At 39.4% G+C, this 17,280-nt stretch overlaps 1 protein-coding gene across 1 annotated transcript in view; it reads left to right on the forward strand.

The window, feature by feature from the left end:
• The window catches only part of CAMK4 (calcium/calmodulin dependent protein kinase IV), a 102,169-nt gene that overhangs the window by 13,850 nt on the left and 71,039 nt on the right, over positions 1–17,280 (forward strand). Inside the window, exon 2 of the mRNA XM_035888457.1 lies at positions 656–734. Within this exon, the coding sequence (XP_035744350.1) occupies positions 656–734 (79 nt within the window). The remainder of the gene's footprint in view (positions 1–655; positions 735–17,280) is intronic.

Genomic DNA, 17,280 nt, shown 5'->3' on the forward strand with positions numbered 1-17,280 from the left:
CAGAGAAGTGCCCTCCAACCAGCAGAGCCATAATTTTATGTTATTACCACATTCAAGTGAGTACGCCTTGAAGGCAATGAGAAGATGTAAGCCCAGTTCAGTTGTGCTACGAACAAGCCTCACTGGTTTCCACTGAATTAATCCAATGTGCTGCCCGCTCCATCTGGTGCTGAATTTGGCTGCTTGGGTAGCTGGGCAGGGAGCAGCACGATAATTGTCTCTTCTCTTCTTTTCTGTCTCACCCCCCATTACTGCCTTCAACAGCTAGCAAAAACCCCCAGTGCACCTAATTGTTGCAAATAGGTTGCCTTGGCAAAGACAAGATATGTTGTCACGGGTTTGGGGCCAGATTGTGTTCCTTGCTACCCTAAGGAAACCTCCAGGATGTGTCAGGAGCCAGAAAAGGTGTGACCAAGGGGCATCTTGAGCTCTTGCAAGTTCTGTTGGCTGAAAAACTGCTGAAGTTCACTGGTTCAACAGAAAGCAGATTTGACACTGGATTTTTTGGTTGCATCTGTGGGGAAAAATGAATTACTTTTGCCCAAATTGGGAGGAGTAGAAAATATAGTTTCAGCTAGGCAACTCTGTTTACTGACATATTCGAAGAAGCGTATGTACAACTATTCTTCCTTTTTTTTTTTTTTTTTTAATTTAGTGGGGCTACATCCATTGTCTACAGATGCAGGCAGAAAGGGACCCAGAAACCTTACGCCGTCAAAATGTTGAAGAAGACAGTAAGTCGTTTTGTTTTGTTTTGCTTTGCTTTGGGGTATGTTTGGGATTTTCTCTGGGGTTTTTTTGGTGCAGTTTCATTGTGTGGGGGAAACAGGGTAGATTAAGGACCCTGCTAAGCTTGTATTTTCTGTGACCGAGTGTTCCTCATCATCAGAATAGCTTTTAGAGGTAACAATAATCTTTTGGGAATGTCTTATCCCCACAAATTTTGCTTGTACCTCCATCTGGTATTGTCTATATAGACTTAGATTTGGGCAAAAATTTTTAGAGAAAAATGTCTTTTTCTTTCACTATGGAAAAGAAGCAGGTTCTGAATAATTTAAATATTCTGTGATTTCATTTTGCTTTAATACATTGTTTTGCTCAAAAAATATCATTACATGATTTATCTTTTCCAGAAACTGATTAAAACACCAATTCAAACTCAAGTAAAGTTAAATATTTTGTGGAGGTTTTTTCCCCCCTACAAAATTGCATAAGAGCCAGTAGAGACATCACTTATTTTTAGAGCTCCGTGTATGTCACACTTCTACCACCGCTATTTTTGTGGGTGTTACAAAATAGATGGTGTAGAGCATGAAGAGAGACTAGAGAGGAAAGGCTAGGAATGGACTGAGAGACCTCAAGCACAAAAAGAGCGTGGGGGATAGGGTAGAGCAGTTCATGTTCCTCAGAGAGCGGCAGAGAAATGTGAGAGGAAGCAAGCAAGCTGTGAGGTATGGACATGATTTTTATTCATGAGTGGTTTTGATTCAGTTTATTCCAGTGTTAAATCATACGTTACTCCATAAAGTTCAGGAATGTTCACATGTAGCAACATAATGATGGGTGGGTAGGCGTAAACATGTCTAAATGCTGAATTAACTGGTGGTCTCTGTGCAAGACATAATGAGTGGGTTCCACATGAGCAAAATGTTGGCATTAATTTGTCATCTTTGAAAGTGAGCCAAAGTTTAAACTGGCACAGAAATTCAGTTGTATGTGCTCATTGTGAATTTGCATCTGGTGCATTGGAGGAAGCAGAGCACGTGAGGAATGCTTGCATTGCTGCAGCCTATGCTCTGATTTTCCCATAGAAATGCAGAGAACTTAATTTTTAAGTTTTTATCAGTTCTTTATGCCAACGATTCCCATAATGTTTTAGGAGAATACTTTCTAATAATTCTCATTCTGAAATTCAGTAGAAAGAATTATACTACTTAAAAATATTTCTTTGCCTATTTTTTGTCCTTTATGGAGATTAATTCATGTTCACAATGGCCATGTTAATACCAGATCCATCTACTTGTGGCTGAAACTATTCAATTTAGACTTCTGGTGGACTTATTTTAGCACAGATTTTTTTTTTTTTAAAGTATAGGAAAAATGGCAAGCAAGAAAAATGTAAGAATATAATTCCGTAAGTTGTTTGCACAGCAGCAATAGCTTGGCTTAATGCAGCCTTCATTATACTAGCAGTGTGGTTAAGCAGTTCACACAGCCAAGTTGTTCGTAGTGTAATTGTTTTACACTTCGGGACGTTTTGTTATGTGCCACAGCTTGTGTCTGTGTGCCATGAACTGCTGTAGTTCCGTTCCAATTTGGAGATGTAATTATTATCACAGAGACAGAAATCTGTTATGGTGCTCCCACAGCAGGAGGCCTGATCTTTGCTTAGAGTATCTCAATGTAAAAATAACCAAGTGTGGGCCAAATCTTATACCAAAATGTTGATCAGGTTAAGTTTCCTGTTGGCTTTTTAAAAATAGTTATTAAAAACAGATGGCCGTTCAATAGTGGAGGAAAAGTGGTGGGAGAAATAGAGGAAGAGCCTGTGACTGTTTGCTTTTGATGCAGAGTCCCATTTTTTCAATTCCCTTTCTTAAATGCACATAAGGGCCTCTAAAGAGCACAGGAAATGAGAAGAAGACAAAGGAAGATGGCGAAAGAACAAATACTCTGATTTTTCCATTCAAACTGACTACTTCAAACACTGCACCGAGCAAGACTAACTCGCTGAGGAAGAGTGTCTGTAAAAATAGGGTGAGGGTCAGGGAGACAGTGGTCCAGCTTGTTCTGGAAGTGGTAGCAAGTGATGTGTGATTAGGAGCCTGGTGGCTGACTGGCAGCTCCAGATTTGTAAATGCTGATTACTACAGTACCGTAATTTGAAGTAAACCATTAGAAACCATTATTACTCTTGTCCCGTGGGAACAGCTCAGATAAGAAACAAATGATCCTTTTGGATTGAAGTAGTGTGCTAGGAACAGACTGCAAGAAACATAAAATGCCTATCAGTGTTCTTTTCATTTAAATAATAAGAGTAATTTTTCATTTCGCCTGACTAATGCATTCTCATTTAAGAGCAAATAAAATCTTGGGAAAGACATATCAGCCAATTCTGAGAATACACACTAGAAGAGAGATGTGGGTTCTTAGGAGATTCTGTAATTAGTATTTCCTCACCATCTAGCTTAATAAAACAGTAGTATTAGAATATGTACTCAGTTCTATTTGTTTTTTTTCTGATTGCTAGTTAGGTCAACAAAGAGAAACAGAAGAAAACATGTTTATAATAACCTTCTCTTGTCAATAAAATAAAACAACATTTTTGAAATATTTTATTTCATTTTAGAGGATTAATCATTCTTAACCATTAATTAAAATTTCGTACAGGTCATAAAGGAGGAGAAAAATGCTTTTTTGCTGGTTCAAAACTACTGAAACAGAACGTTTCAGTTCCCTGTTTTGTCTTGGTTTTGTTAAATTCAGCCCAAGATTAGGAGTAGTTTTGAATCCTTTAAGTTAACACTTCTGGTGAATAAAGTTTAGTTCAAAGAACACTTCTGGTTCTTACTCCTGAAGTGTCTGTCTGTCAAAGTTAGGAAACTGACAGGCAAATTAGCATCACAACTTCCAGAGCAGCTAAAAGACAACTGTTAGAAGGGCTAAAGTGGTCCAAAGAAAAACTGATGTATGTATTAGTGGGAAAAAAACCCTCAGCTAATGTATAAGAAATCAAATCTTGAATTGTTCTTAACAGATACAAAAAGAAGTATGTTCATAAAATGACATCTATGGGACAGGTGAATAAGCATGCTAAATTATTGCCTTTGATTTGCTCATCCAACCTTTATGTCTAAGCATAAAAAGCATAAAAAAACCCTCAAACCATAAAACTAATTCCTGAGCATAACTGAAATGTAGGATTGTATTATGTGGTCATTATTTGATTTTTGCTATGTTTAGCAGACTTCTTAAATTCCACACAGGTAATAACTATAAAAGTTTGAATCGTGTAATTTCTTTGTGAGGAAATCCATTTCATGAAGCAAGAAAGAAGCAAAAGCAGGTCACATAGCACTTCAGAAAAACTCATCAGATGAGAGAATTACAGTGATGAACTTTTACACTTGCAATTGCAATTATGAGGTTGGTTTGCTTTTCACTATGCAATTTACCTCTGCTTGATGACTTCGTGCTTCAGAAGAATGAAATATCTTTAGGATACACTTTACAAATATGATTGTTACTACTCTAAGCCAAGACTTAAGAATTATGTGGGGTTTACAACCACTTGTTCTAGAACAGTTGTTGCTGCAAACAACATACAGTATGTTGATCATATTGGAAGAACACAGGATTCTTGAAGGGAGCAAATGTATTTATGTGCTATGCATGAAATGAAACCTCTCATCTGCAGATCTTTGCCTCCTTCTGGTGTGTTTTGAGAAAGCTGGGCAGAGTGTGAACCAGAGCCAGCCTGGAGATTGTCTCATAGTCTGGGCAGGTGAATGCCTTCCAAGAAATTAGATACACCTCTGCCTTAAATTTCCTACCCGAGTCTGGACAAGTTGCTTTAAAAATAGTGAAGAGAACAGATGGGCTCTGTTCTATGGTTTCTAAGTTAAGACACTGAGTGCCTGCCTATGTTATAGGTCTACCAAGTGCTAACAACTGTAACTAAAGTAATTTGGGAGCTGCCATTGCAATAAAGGAACCCGCTTTGCAGAAAGGAGGATGGGATGCTGAGCTGGATTGTCTGTAGCCTGGGTCTTGGTATATTCCCAACTCAGCCTGTGCCGTTGCCCAAAGTATTTCTTTTGGCTTCAACTTTCTCATCCATAAAATTGAGAAAATACTTATTTGATTTGCTTCTCAGCAATGTTTTGAAGGATAGCCTGGTTAATATTCCTAGGCTTTAATTGATAGGTACTGTCTCCTAAGAGTAATTAAGTATTATGAAATATTAGGCCCTCTGTGTCTAAGTAAATGAGGCATGCAAGTACAGAGACTATTTTTGAGAATTCTCATTTTTATTTCTTTTTTTTTTCATGTGTGGGCATCCTCCCTCACAGGGTTTGTGATGCCTAAGTATTACTTCCTCAATACTTTAATTAAAATCAGTATTTATGAAGCAGCATTCTTCTGCAGACTGGTTAATGTTCAAAATCAGACAAATGTTCAGGCACATGGACAAAAATTTTTCTCAGATCAGAAACAGAGCAACAGTTTTCAAGCAGTACATATGCTGGAAATAGTTGTACTGGGATTAATCTAATTGAACTAATTAATTAGACACCTGGAGATCAGCAAATAGTTTATGCCTGTGGAGCTGAGAGGAGTGTGAGCATATGTAAAGGTAACAGGCTTCCCTCCTGGATAAGTGGGGTTGAATATCTAGAGTTAGGGTTTGAAGGAGATTACAGCGGTCTACAAAGTCTCAGTTGTGTCCATGTTTGCATGTATATACCTTTACATGTGTATATATATGCACACAGACATATATGCTATATAGACATATATAGAAACATATATATGCACACACTGTAACTTATACATATATATATATATAATGAACTCTGTATATTCCCAACTATATGGGGACTATAGTTGGCTGGGTTTTTCATTGTGTTGCAGTGAATTTCTGGTATTAAGTGGTAATCAAGAGGCTTGTGCAGATGTTTGGTCTGTTTTCTTGGAGCAATGCTGCTTTTGGTTGAGCCTTCCCAATTGATTGAGAAGGCAAGTGCCATGGATGGGGTGGGGACCGTGTATCACACTTGGAAATAGTCAGAATTAGTAAATCAGTGTTTTATTGACTTTTGGAGAAAAATATGTATGTTTGTGGCTACAAAATGAAAATTTCCATTTGCTGCCATGTGGCCTTATGGGATTTACAATCTGAGTGCTTCCTGCCTTCATATGCCTGTTTATATATATATATATGTATATGTATACATATTTCCTGTGGCGCAGGAATTGTCAGTGCTCTTATTGGACTAACATCTGAGAGTGATGAAGTTTAGCAGACATACCTGGTCCACAGAGAAAGAGAGAGCCTGACATAATACTCCAATCTGTCTGAAGTGCTATGACAGTATTCTTTTTTTTTCAGATTACAAATGTTTTGCATATTTTTACATATATATGTATATTTTGGGTTAATTTTTTTCCTCACAAAGCTGCTATTAATGAACACATTGTATTAATATGTAATCGTCTTTTTTTAAAAAAAATTTTCAAAAAGGAAGAACAATAGTGTCATATGTAAGTCTACATGAAAACAGTCAACTGCACATCAGCACTCACCATTAAAAAGGTGTATTTTTGTCAGCGAGCTCGCACATTCTCTTCTGTTATTCATTCACACACACCACACATGCCATTGCTTAATAATTATTAGGAAATGGTAATTTCTTAATTACCACTCCATCTGCAGTACTAGCTATTATATATGTAGATTACTTTATTTTTCCTGGTTTGCTCATTTTCTGTCATCCATGTCATCATCTCATTCATGTGCAGTTCACACTGTTAATGTTTCTTCTGAAAGATGAAAAAAATATTTCAGTCAAAATTGTTTTGAATAAAGAAATAAGGCAGTAAGGCTTTGAGTTTTCCACTGCTTATGTCCAGTTTTCCCTCATATATAAGGGGAATCTGGCTTCCACAGTCTGACTCATTACTTCCCAAAAGAAAGGGCTTTTAAGTAAAAGTTAAATCCATCAAATGCATAGTGTCTTAAGAAAAACAAGAAAGTTCATTTTACATAAATGCCCTATAAAAGAAGAGAACACTGATTTTTTTTTCTGCAGTAAGATACCAGTATGGTTTTGCTTGAGAAGGTGTGAAATCAGACACCAGTTAGTGAAAGTGGAAATTTTACTGAAAAATAGCTTTGTAATACGCTGCTTTAGTCCTTTGAAAAAAAAAGTGGGTTTTGCCTGTATTGACAAGACATCCTTCAGAAAAGGAAAAAATCCCATTCTGCAATTGAAAAAAGACAGTTCTACATACATAAAGTTATTTAACATATCATCTGCATTACAATGTATTGTACTATATCACATTGTAGTGCAGGTAATGTGTAAAAATCACTTAACATAGAACGCTATTTTTTACCTGTCACCATTTAGATTGAATTGCTATGTTCTTTCTGAGTAAGTCATACCTTGGGTTAAGATTTTAAGAATAAAGTTATGTATTATATCTCTTTTTTCCTTACTCCATTTAATTTGTAGGTAATTACCTAAAACTTATTTCTGGTGTTCGCAGCTTATTTTTCAGAAATACAAAGATCAGCTAATAAAAAGAGGAAAATATAAAGCTCAATTCATTGTTACGCAGTTCAAGGAAGCTCAACCTACTGCATACATTGCATTGTTGAACAAGTAGTTCTGAGAAACTAAATAATATCCCTTAGATGATTAATTCAGTAAAAAAAGAAAAAAAATGAAATTACACCCATTTAGCTTTGAATAACTTAACAGGAACTTTTGTGAAATTTTCTGAGCTGCGCACATTTTCTTCCACCAACCCATCCATGCACATCTTGCTCCCTTCCTTCCCACAATGATTTGTCTTCTCCATGGCTTTAAGCAAGCCTAGAGGAGCTTTGTGTGTCTAGGGTGCATGTAAACATAGAGAGGCAAGACAGGGAATAGGAATTAAACGTGTAGCTGTGTGAGCATATATTTAATGTCTAAAGCAAAGACGCAATGCTGCAAAAAGGCTGAGCGGAGGTGCAGAGGTAAATGTTAGGCTATCCTGAGATTATAGTCCTCCTCTTTAGAAACCCTTCGTTATTTACAGCCTGTTAAAGAAATGTGGAGATGTGCCTTTGAAGGAGCTGTACTGCAGGGAGGGCAGGGCTTCTGCATGGATGGGTGGTCTGGGGTGCTTGTGCTGGGAATCTCTGAAAGTCTTCTCCTCCTGCATCTCAGGTAGTTGTTGTTTTGAGGAAGCATCTGCTGAGACCCTGTCATTACAGTTGTGACAGTTACTTGTTTTGGGGGAGAGAGATTGAGCCTGTTCTATGCTGTCCAGCAAAGAAATAAGGGCTGCATGCACAAAAAAAATGAAGACGGCAAAAGATAAGAAACCGCAGTGTTTTCTCCAGTGCTGGCAGCTGGAATAAAACAAGAACAGTGTATGACTTAAAATGTAGCATCCTGGGTTTATCTGTCTGGCCTGAAGCAGATTTCTCAGTAGCCACTCAGAGAGGCAAATCTAACTGAGGTCTATTAAGAAAGAGAATTTATTTTACCAAGAATTCCATAATCAGCATGTACCCACCTGACAAACTGATTACACTGGCATATTTAAAGATAAAATATATCCCTTCTGTCTGAGGTGGTCTCCTTTTGTCTTAGGCCCCTTAAGAGAAAGACTGACCAGATGTAGAGAGGAATGGGAAAGAAAAGGTGGAAATAAACACAGTGGCTCTGTGAGCAGCACAACCTGTGGGTTCCAGTTACAGAAGCTTCACTGAGATGTCATGAAGCCAGCATCACTGTCTGATCTCCATGTCACCTGGTCACAGCATCTCTTAAGACTAGAAATAAGGCTCAGAACAACTTTCTAAGCTGAGTATTATGACAGTTGATGGCCGCAGAACTACTGTGTATGGGTGAGAATCATCCCAAATTTTTACCAAACTGAACTTGCTCTCTGCTTGAATCACTTAAGAATGGCTTTGTTAAGGGGAAAAAAACCCAACAAAACAAAACAAAGAAAAAAACCCAAGCCCTTGAATAAACAAAAAATAACTAATAACATGTTTTCCTAGAAATGTAAAAAAACAATGCCCCACTTTCTTTGTTATTCCCCCCCTTCATTTCAAACAGCCTTCAAATGCTACTGTTTGTTTCCAACAAGCTATTCCATTACACTTTGCATATATTGAATGAGCAGATGTTTGAAACTCCAACTGGGCATGTTTTCTGTAGATATAGTTGAAACCAGCTGGAAGCATTTCCATAGTAATAAGAAATAGCATAAATAAGATGGTTTGTTTTATATTTCAGCCCTCTGATATTCGTCACTGTCGTTTACCTTTTTTTGAGAGAGAGAATTCTGATTTCAAATTTATTTTAGAATACCAAAGATTACATGATGTGCTAACTTCTGGGGGCCTCTAAACAGTACTCTGGGAATATCAGCCTGCAGAAATTTAGATTTTGTCTCAAGATACATAACACTCATATAGGTTTTACCTCTTCAAACACTACAAGAAGAAATAGCCTGATAATAATCGTAGGTTTCTGGATTGCGTGGGAAACATGGTAGGTATAGGATTCAAATGTAAAAGTAAGAGAAAATACGAAGTCAAAAGAACTCTGTGACATGGCTTTCAAGAACTTGTGGGAAAATTCCTAATTCCTGTAGGTGAGAGGCCTTATTTCTACAAATGCAAAGCCTGTTCTGTTAATCATAACTCTAGGAAAATTATTCACTTCACCTTTGTAACTATTTTCACTTATTCTTTTAGGGCCATTACTGTGTTACAACTGCAACACCACAGTGAGAAAACACGTTACCATTTTCATGTTTTATGGATGAGGAGCACATGAGGTACTGAGGCTAGGAGCTAGATCTGTAAAGTATTTGTATCCACGCAATTTGTACCACAGTTCATAACACATCAGTAACTGCCTCCCGCATTCTTTACTTCACAGCTGAAATCTGCCTTCTTTTCTCTAGGCTAAATAGACCCAGATTTCCCAGCCTTTCCTTCTAGGAAGGGGACTTCAGTCCCTTCATCATCTTCACGGCCCTTCATTGAACTCTCTCCAGTATGTACTTGTCTCTCTTGAACTGGGAAGCCCAGAACTGCATGTAGTAGACCAGGTGTGGCCTCACCACAGCTGAGTAGAGGGAAAGGATCACCTCCCCTAACCTTCTGACAACACTTCTAATCCAGCCCAGGTCCTTCTTTGCCACAAGAGCGCATTACTGGCTCACGTTCAACTTCATGTCCTCTAGGACCCCCGGGGCCTTTTCTGCCAAGCTGCTTTCCAGTTGGGCAGCCCCCAGCATGTCCTGGTGCCGGGGGTTGTTCCTCCCCAGGTTCAGGACTTTGCACTTCCTTGTGTTGAACTGCATGTGGTTCCTGTCAGCCCATTTCTCCAGCCTGTTGAGGTCCTTCTGGATGGCAGCACAGCCCTGAGCCCCTCCTCCTGGTTTGGTGTCATCAGCAAACTTGCTGAGGGTGCACTGTGCCCCATCATCCAGATCATTAATGAAGATGTTAAACAGGATTGGACACAGTATTGACCCCTAGGGTACACCACTAGTTACTGACCTCCAACCCCTCATGCCACTGATCGTGATCCTCTGGGCCTGGCCATTCAGCCAGTTTTCAACCCACCTTACTGTCTGCTTATCCAGCCCATACTTCAACAGCTTGTATATGGGGATCATATGTGAGACAGTGTCAAAGGCCTTGCTGAAGTCCAGCTAGACAATGTCCACTGCTCTCCCTTCATCTATGAATCCAGTCATTGAATTGTTGTAGTTTCTCAAGTTAGTTAAGCATGACTTGCCCTTGGTGAATGCTCCTGATGACTGACTTGTCCTTCGTGTGCCTGGAAATGGTTTCCACGATTAGCTACTCCATTATCTTCCCAGAGATTGAGATGAGGCTGACTGGCTTGTAGTTCTCTGGGTCCTCCTTCTTGCCCTGCTTGAGGAGATGGTGATGCTTGCTTTCCTCCGGTCTTCAGATAATTCTCTCAGTCACCACCGTTGATCAAAGATTATTGTGAGTGGCCTTGCAATGGCATCTGCCAGCTTTCTCAGCACTTGTGGGTGCATCTCATCAGGGCTCATGGACTTACGTAAGTTCAATTTGCTTCTTCTCTGACCTGATGCTTTTCCACCAAGAGTACATCTTCCTTGCTCCAGACTTTCCCCATGGTCTCTGAGTCCTGGGATTCCTGAAGGCTGTTCTTGCAAGTAAAGACTGAGGTAAAGAAGGCATGTGAAATGTTTTCAAAGAAAGACATCTTTATTACCACTGAGCTTTGTGCAGAGCTTGGTCATCCAAAAGTTAATGAGAGTATGGTCAGAGTATTGCAGTTGTAATAAGGACCTCAAAAAACTTAGGCTGAAGGTCCCAGATAGTCTCTCATCACTGAGTAGCTAGCCCTCACCAAGCTGAAGTAGCCACAGATTCTACCTGCAGTAACATAAGAACCTAAGGAATCTTTAGGGGTTGCGGGTTTTTAAGTACCAAAATTGCACCCCAAATCACAATTTACGCATCAGAGGCATTTTTTAGGTCTGATTCTATGTAATTTGCCGAATCTGTATGTGAATTCAATGGTCGTAAAGGGAGACATAGGTGAGTCTTCTGAAATTCAAATATTTGCCTGTTCTGGTTCAAGTTCAAATAGCTTACAATCGCCTCCTTTCAGCATCTCCTCAATTTACTCCTAACTTGTATGAAGCATCAGGGAGCACAGGATCAAAAAAGGAAGGCACCCTGTGGCTCTTGTGTGCAGAATTCACAGGTTGGGGTGATCTGTTGGAGAGTGAAGTCAGTGTATGTTTGTGCTGCTCTCAGCTTGCTCAGTCACTTGTCCTTTTTTTCCAGCACAGCTCATAGATCCTGGCAGAGGAAGCAAGTTAACGTGCTGTCATTAATGTAGTTGAGACATCCTCCATAGGGATTGGAGAGTTGTAGGGACAAAAACAGTCCTGTAAATTCTAATGTTATTTGTTGACACATAATGCTAACAAGAAACTACTCGGCTCACAGTTTCTCATCTATGAAGCAAGCTCCAAATTAGTTATAAAGTCTTGCTTTTCACGTCTGCCTACCTTTCTTAACCACCTCACCATCACTACATGCTTCTCTGTGTCCTCATCCAGCTATATAAAATATTTCTAATTTTCAGTCCATGAAAAGTTTCCGCAAGGGATTCCTTTCTTGCTTTCCTTTGAGGTTCTACTGATTTTCTCTGTTGTTCAGATTATAAAGTATATAACCTGTACATTTTAATCAGTCTGGGGGCATGGGGCCATTATATAGTTCCTGTAAGTGTAGAGTTACAGGTTCCATACACTATCAAGCAACACTGAAGTGACTTTAGGACCCCTGAAATGACTTCAGGACCCCCCATTATCAATGTTTGGGGCTGACCCACCGGAAGAATTGTCTAGCATCAGGAGATGGCAAGTCTTCTAGTACAGGTGTCATTTAAGCAGCAGGTCCAGAGAATCAGGGTACTTCATCAGAGGAAGCATGCAACATCTACATCTGATGTCAAGATTTCATCCCACCTGAAATATATTGAACAAACCAGTCTCATTTCATCATCAGACTCACAACTAGGCCTTCCCCAGTCATCATCTATATTACTGCTTAGAAAATGGACCGGTACAGGATATAGTTGGTTGTTGTGTTTTAACCCCAGCCAGCAGTTCAGCCCCACGCAGCTGCTCGCTCACTGCCTCCAGTGGGATGGGGGAGAGAGTTGGAAGGATGAAAGTGAGAAAACTCCTGGGCTGAGATAAAGGCAGTTTAATTGGTAAATGACCAAGTGAAGCAAAGCAAGGAATTCATTCACTCCTTCCCATAGGTAGGCAGGTGCTCAGCCATCTCCAGGAGAGCAGAGCTCCATCATGCATAATGATTACTTGGGAAGACAAACACCATCCCTCCAAATGTCCCCCACTTCCTTCTTCTTCCCCCAGCTTTTATTGCTGAGCACAGTGTTACATTGTGCGGGATATCCCTTTGGTCAGTTGGGGTCAGCTAACCCAGCTGTGTCCCCTCCCAGGTTCTTGTGCCCCCCACGCTGGGGCAGCGTAAGGAACAGAAAAGGCCCTGGTGCTGCATAAGCACTGCTCATCCATAGCTAAAACATCCCTGTGTTATCAACGTTTTCATCAGAAATCCAAAACATATCACTATACAAGTTACTATGAAGAAAATAAACTCCTATTCCAGCCAAAACCAGTACATCAATCATATGGAGTAATTTAATAACTGTGATGGAGATTTCAGCATTAATGGTAGCCATGATGCATCAAACCTTCATTGGGTAGCAGTGAAGGTTCACGTGATCTGTAAGTGTGAGTTAATTTAGAGAAGAATGGGTACACTAGCTTACTATTTATATGAAATTTCTTAAATTGCAGCATCCATTGAACTTGGCTAATAACATAAGTAGACATAATGTATTCCAGATCTCTATCATTAAGATAAAATGTTGTACAGGATGATAGGAAATGTCCTATCACCTAATAGCTCTCCGTTTCTAAGGGACTACTGTTATGTGGCAATTTATTTATTCAGAGGAATGGTGTGAATGTGAAGCCTTTTACAGAATGCCAGATGTCTAAAACTGGCTACATCACTTAGAATAAAAGCTGGATTAATAAATTTTCACTGAGAAGAGAGGAAATTTTTGGATTTACAACTGTATAGGTGAAAAGCAAGAATGAGCAAGAAAATGGCACGTACCATTTTGTAAATAATCCTATAAAGGCAACTATTTTGAACTTAAAAAAAATATACTTACCTTTTGATGTACACATTGTTCTTACATCTTAAAAGTGTCCTCCCCCACCTGGCTTTGGGAACAGTAGCAATGGCAGTAACACACTATAAATAGTGAATAGCTGAAATGAGCAGTTCATGAATACCTAATAGCCTGAAATTTGTTTGCATAAACCATTCAACAATTACCAAACATATTTGCAGAAATCTGTGTATAAATGAGTCAGGAACAGAAATAACAACCAAATTAGTCAGCTAGTTAGACCACAGCATAGAATAAGGCCTGTTCTAATGAACATATAACTTATTTTGAACTCAGACACAAAATGTGTTACTGCAAATGACCAGAGTTGAGCAAGCTGTAAGTGCCTCTGGACCCATCCTTCACCCTTTGGTGATGGCACCAAGTTAATGTGGGTGAGCAATAGAACAAAGGCTTGTGTGTCTTTGGGGGATATTACCTGCACCTGGTCAGCTTTACCATTGAATTAGTGTATTACAAGATGCAGGGCCTGTTAATCAGATATGTCAGCATGTGATTTACTGTGCTGAAGTCTGCAGAATCCCACAAATTATCTCTATCCATCTGATAGTTTGCCTGCAAACGTACTGTGCTTTTTGAGAAATGCTTCTTTGATTAAATGATTTACATTTAACAGATTAACAATACTATCATATGAAGACCGTGCATTTCTTTCATTTTTTAAAAGCATATGCTTGTACAAGACCAGCTAATCTGTACTTGCAGCCAGCAGGTTTGCGTGTACAAGCAGACTTTTAGGCACCCAACAGGACAAATGCAAGCACATTGGTGAAACTTGCAGTAGTTCCATGCAAGTGTGTTCAGTCTGAAAAATATGCATCAGTTGAAGAATTATAGCCTATAGTTCGGATGTGTGCACAGAAAATAGTTGCTCTGATAATGATAGTCTATTTTCTTTGCACTAGTTATACAAGTTTATTTATGGATGCTCAAAATAAAAATTCTCAGTAACCTACAGAGTGAAACCTCCCTGCTGAATTTATGGAATATACTGCAGGACTGTGCAATTACTGCTGTGCTTTATTGTATTGTTTGATGTGTTCTTCAGGGACTTCTTGTTTGGCTTGAATGGAGATAGAGCCTGAATAGTCTGCCAATACAAAAAAGATGATTTTGAACCTTTTTTTATTTAAAAATAAAAAGAGGATATTAGTCCATTAGGAGTGCAAAAGGTTGCACCCATACAAAGAGAGAGCTGCTGACCTTGCTGAGAAGGTCAAGCAATGTCCCAGCAAGAACAGCCCCTTAAAACATAGGAGGAATTCTTTACTTGAGAAACTCTAATCTTCATTCAAAAAAAAAGGTCATGCAAAGAAATAGATCACCTGAAGCGGGTGTTAAATAAATGCCCTAGTTGGAACAAAGAAGTATCCCTTCATTCAGAAGGGTCAGCTTTTTTAAATTCTGCTTTTACCCACTGTCCACTGCTATGCTGGTTACTGAATTACACCAGAATAACTCAGAGAGATAGACAGGGTCACATATAAAACATCTATTTTAATTTTTTAAATTTAATATAATTTGTTCTGTCATACCACTTTTGTATCCCCCAAGATTCTTTACCACTTATGGTGAAGACTGGCATCTGTATCTTGCACTGATACATAGACCAGCTCAGATGCATGATTTCAGCGGCATGAAAAAGCACAGTCAGAAGTCTTCTTTAGAGTGTTTTAATATTGAAGTCTTGACTGAAAGACTTTCTGAGAAGGTATTCTATGTATGAGCTGCCCAGAAACTGGAATTTCTGTTGCCCAGGACATTATGAAATGAAAAACCAAAACCTAAAACTGTATAGAAAATATGTACTTTGAAACTTCTTCTTGTGAAGCTTTAAGTAAATTCAGGCCTTAAATTCAAGCTTTAAATTATTTTTTTCTTGAAACCTTTCAAGGGAACCTGTGTAACCCAGCAGCCCTGTGTGTAGTTGCAACAATTGGGAACACCTTTTGGACTACCAGGGAATCAGCAGCTCTGCTTGTGGGTAGTCTACGTCTGTACAGGTTTTAATATTTCAGCTTAACTGTGAGAAGACAAAATAATGACAAAGTTATAAATGGTAATTAGGAATTGACTCCATAAAATACAGAAAGGGTTAGGCTGCTGAGCAGCTACTTTACCTGAGACAAATACAAAAATTGTTTCTTGGAAGCAATTTTAATAGAGTGTGGTGGCAAGCCAGTGATTTGCAGCATGCTCCCTGCGAGTGCAGGGAAATACATGCTCAGAGCCTGACCTGCTGGTTCGATAAAGCATTCATTGCTCAAATTAGAGGTGTTCATCTGAGTCAGTAAGTGGGATATTAAATAAGGAGCTGTGCGGCACTGGGGTGAGCAGCCTCCCTGAGGTGGGCAGTGCTGTGAATCTCCTCCAGAGCTGTTGGTGTTGGTTGCTTCACACCACTTGCCTGGGCACAGCATTGTCACCCAACCTGCATGGTGGTCACACCTGGCCAGATGTGCCCCTCCATGTCCACAGCTCACTGGGGAGAGGCTGGACTTGTAGAATGAGGAATGTGCTCTGCTTCTTGCTCTCTACTAAATTGTAGGGGTCTGTACATCTGTTGGCCACCTGTTTTCAGGATGGCATACCATATTGCAAGGCAGCAGCTGGATTAATCTATTTACAGTGACCGTTCATTTCATCTTGTTTCATTTAATTCAGAGAGAAGCAACACTTTTGCATCTTGGGTGTTTGTAGCATTACTCCACCTTACCATCTCAGGGCATGGAAAAGTGGAAGAATATCAGCTTTCATTAAGGACTTTCCCAGCCCTTTCCCATGTCAAAATAGTCTGAAATTTATAAATCAGAAATAGACTGGTTACAGACCTAGCACTACTTCACTGCATAACCAGTACCAAATTTGAAAGACACACAAAGTGTTTGTAAGACGCATATCTGTAAAACAGATACATGCCTAATTCTAGGGAAGTGAAATAACTGGAGAGATAAAATACTAGGAATAATCCAGGAATAATTACCTTTTTTATGTAAATGCTTTAATATAAATTAAGGAGGTGGATAATTTCATTCACCCACACTAGCAAATGCTGTCCTAACTTCCTGGGCCTTGACTGTATGAAATACTCTGTTAATGTTCTCAATGTGATGTCTGTCTGTCTGTAAACAGGACGTGTGATAGCAGCTTTGAGTGCACACAGCATACTACTATTTGACTAATGATCTCTGGTGACACCAGAAAGTCATGCTGCTACATCTCTAGTTAGATTAAAGCCAGCATGCAGGTGCTTACACGTGCTACAGTCACAGCTCCTGGTTTGCTCACTGAAGTGTACTGTGGAGCACTGCAAGCCACAGCACCAGGCAGCACTGTACCGCACCTACGGGCAGATTTGGTGCATTCTAGTGCTTCGTGTGGATGTCTCCACAGGTAAGCTGTGGAAGCATATAGATGTGGGGTTTAACAATTACAGGCCATCTAGCAACTTTGTTTGATTTTTTTGGTCTATGGGCAGTGAAATCTTCATGCCTAGGGTCAGTGGTGAAGAACTGATAAATAACCGCTTCAGGATTACCTGGCAAATGACTTCTCAAATTGACACAGATGTACCACAGCAGAATGCTGCTTCATAGGCCTGTTACAGCAAATGCCTCTTGATTGCCTGCCATTTAAAGTTTGCAAACAGAAAATGCAGCTCAGTAAAATTGCACCGGTGCTAAAATCACCCAACCAGCCATTCACACAACCTGGAATGGAATTAGTGTAAGTT

This window comes from Egretta garzetta, unplaced genomic scaffold (assembly GCF_000687185.1).
Source record: "Egretta garzetta isolate BGI_Z169 unplaced genomic scaffold, ASM68718v1 scaffold271, whole genome shotgun sequence".
Taxonomy (NCBI): domain Eukaryota; kingdom Metazoa; phylum Chordata; class Aves; order Pelecaniformes; family Ardeidae; genus Egretta; species Egretta garzetta.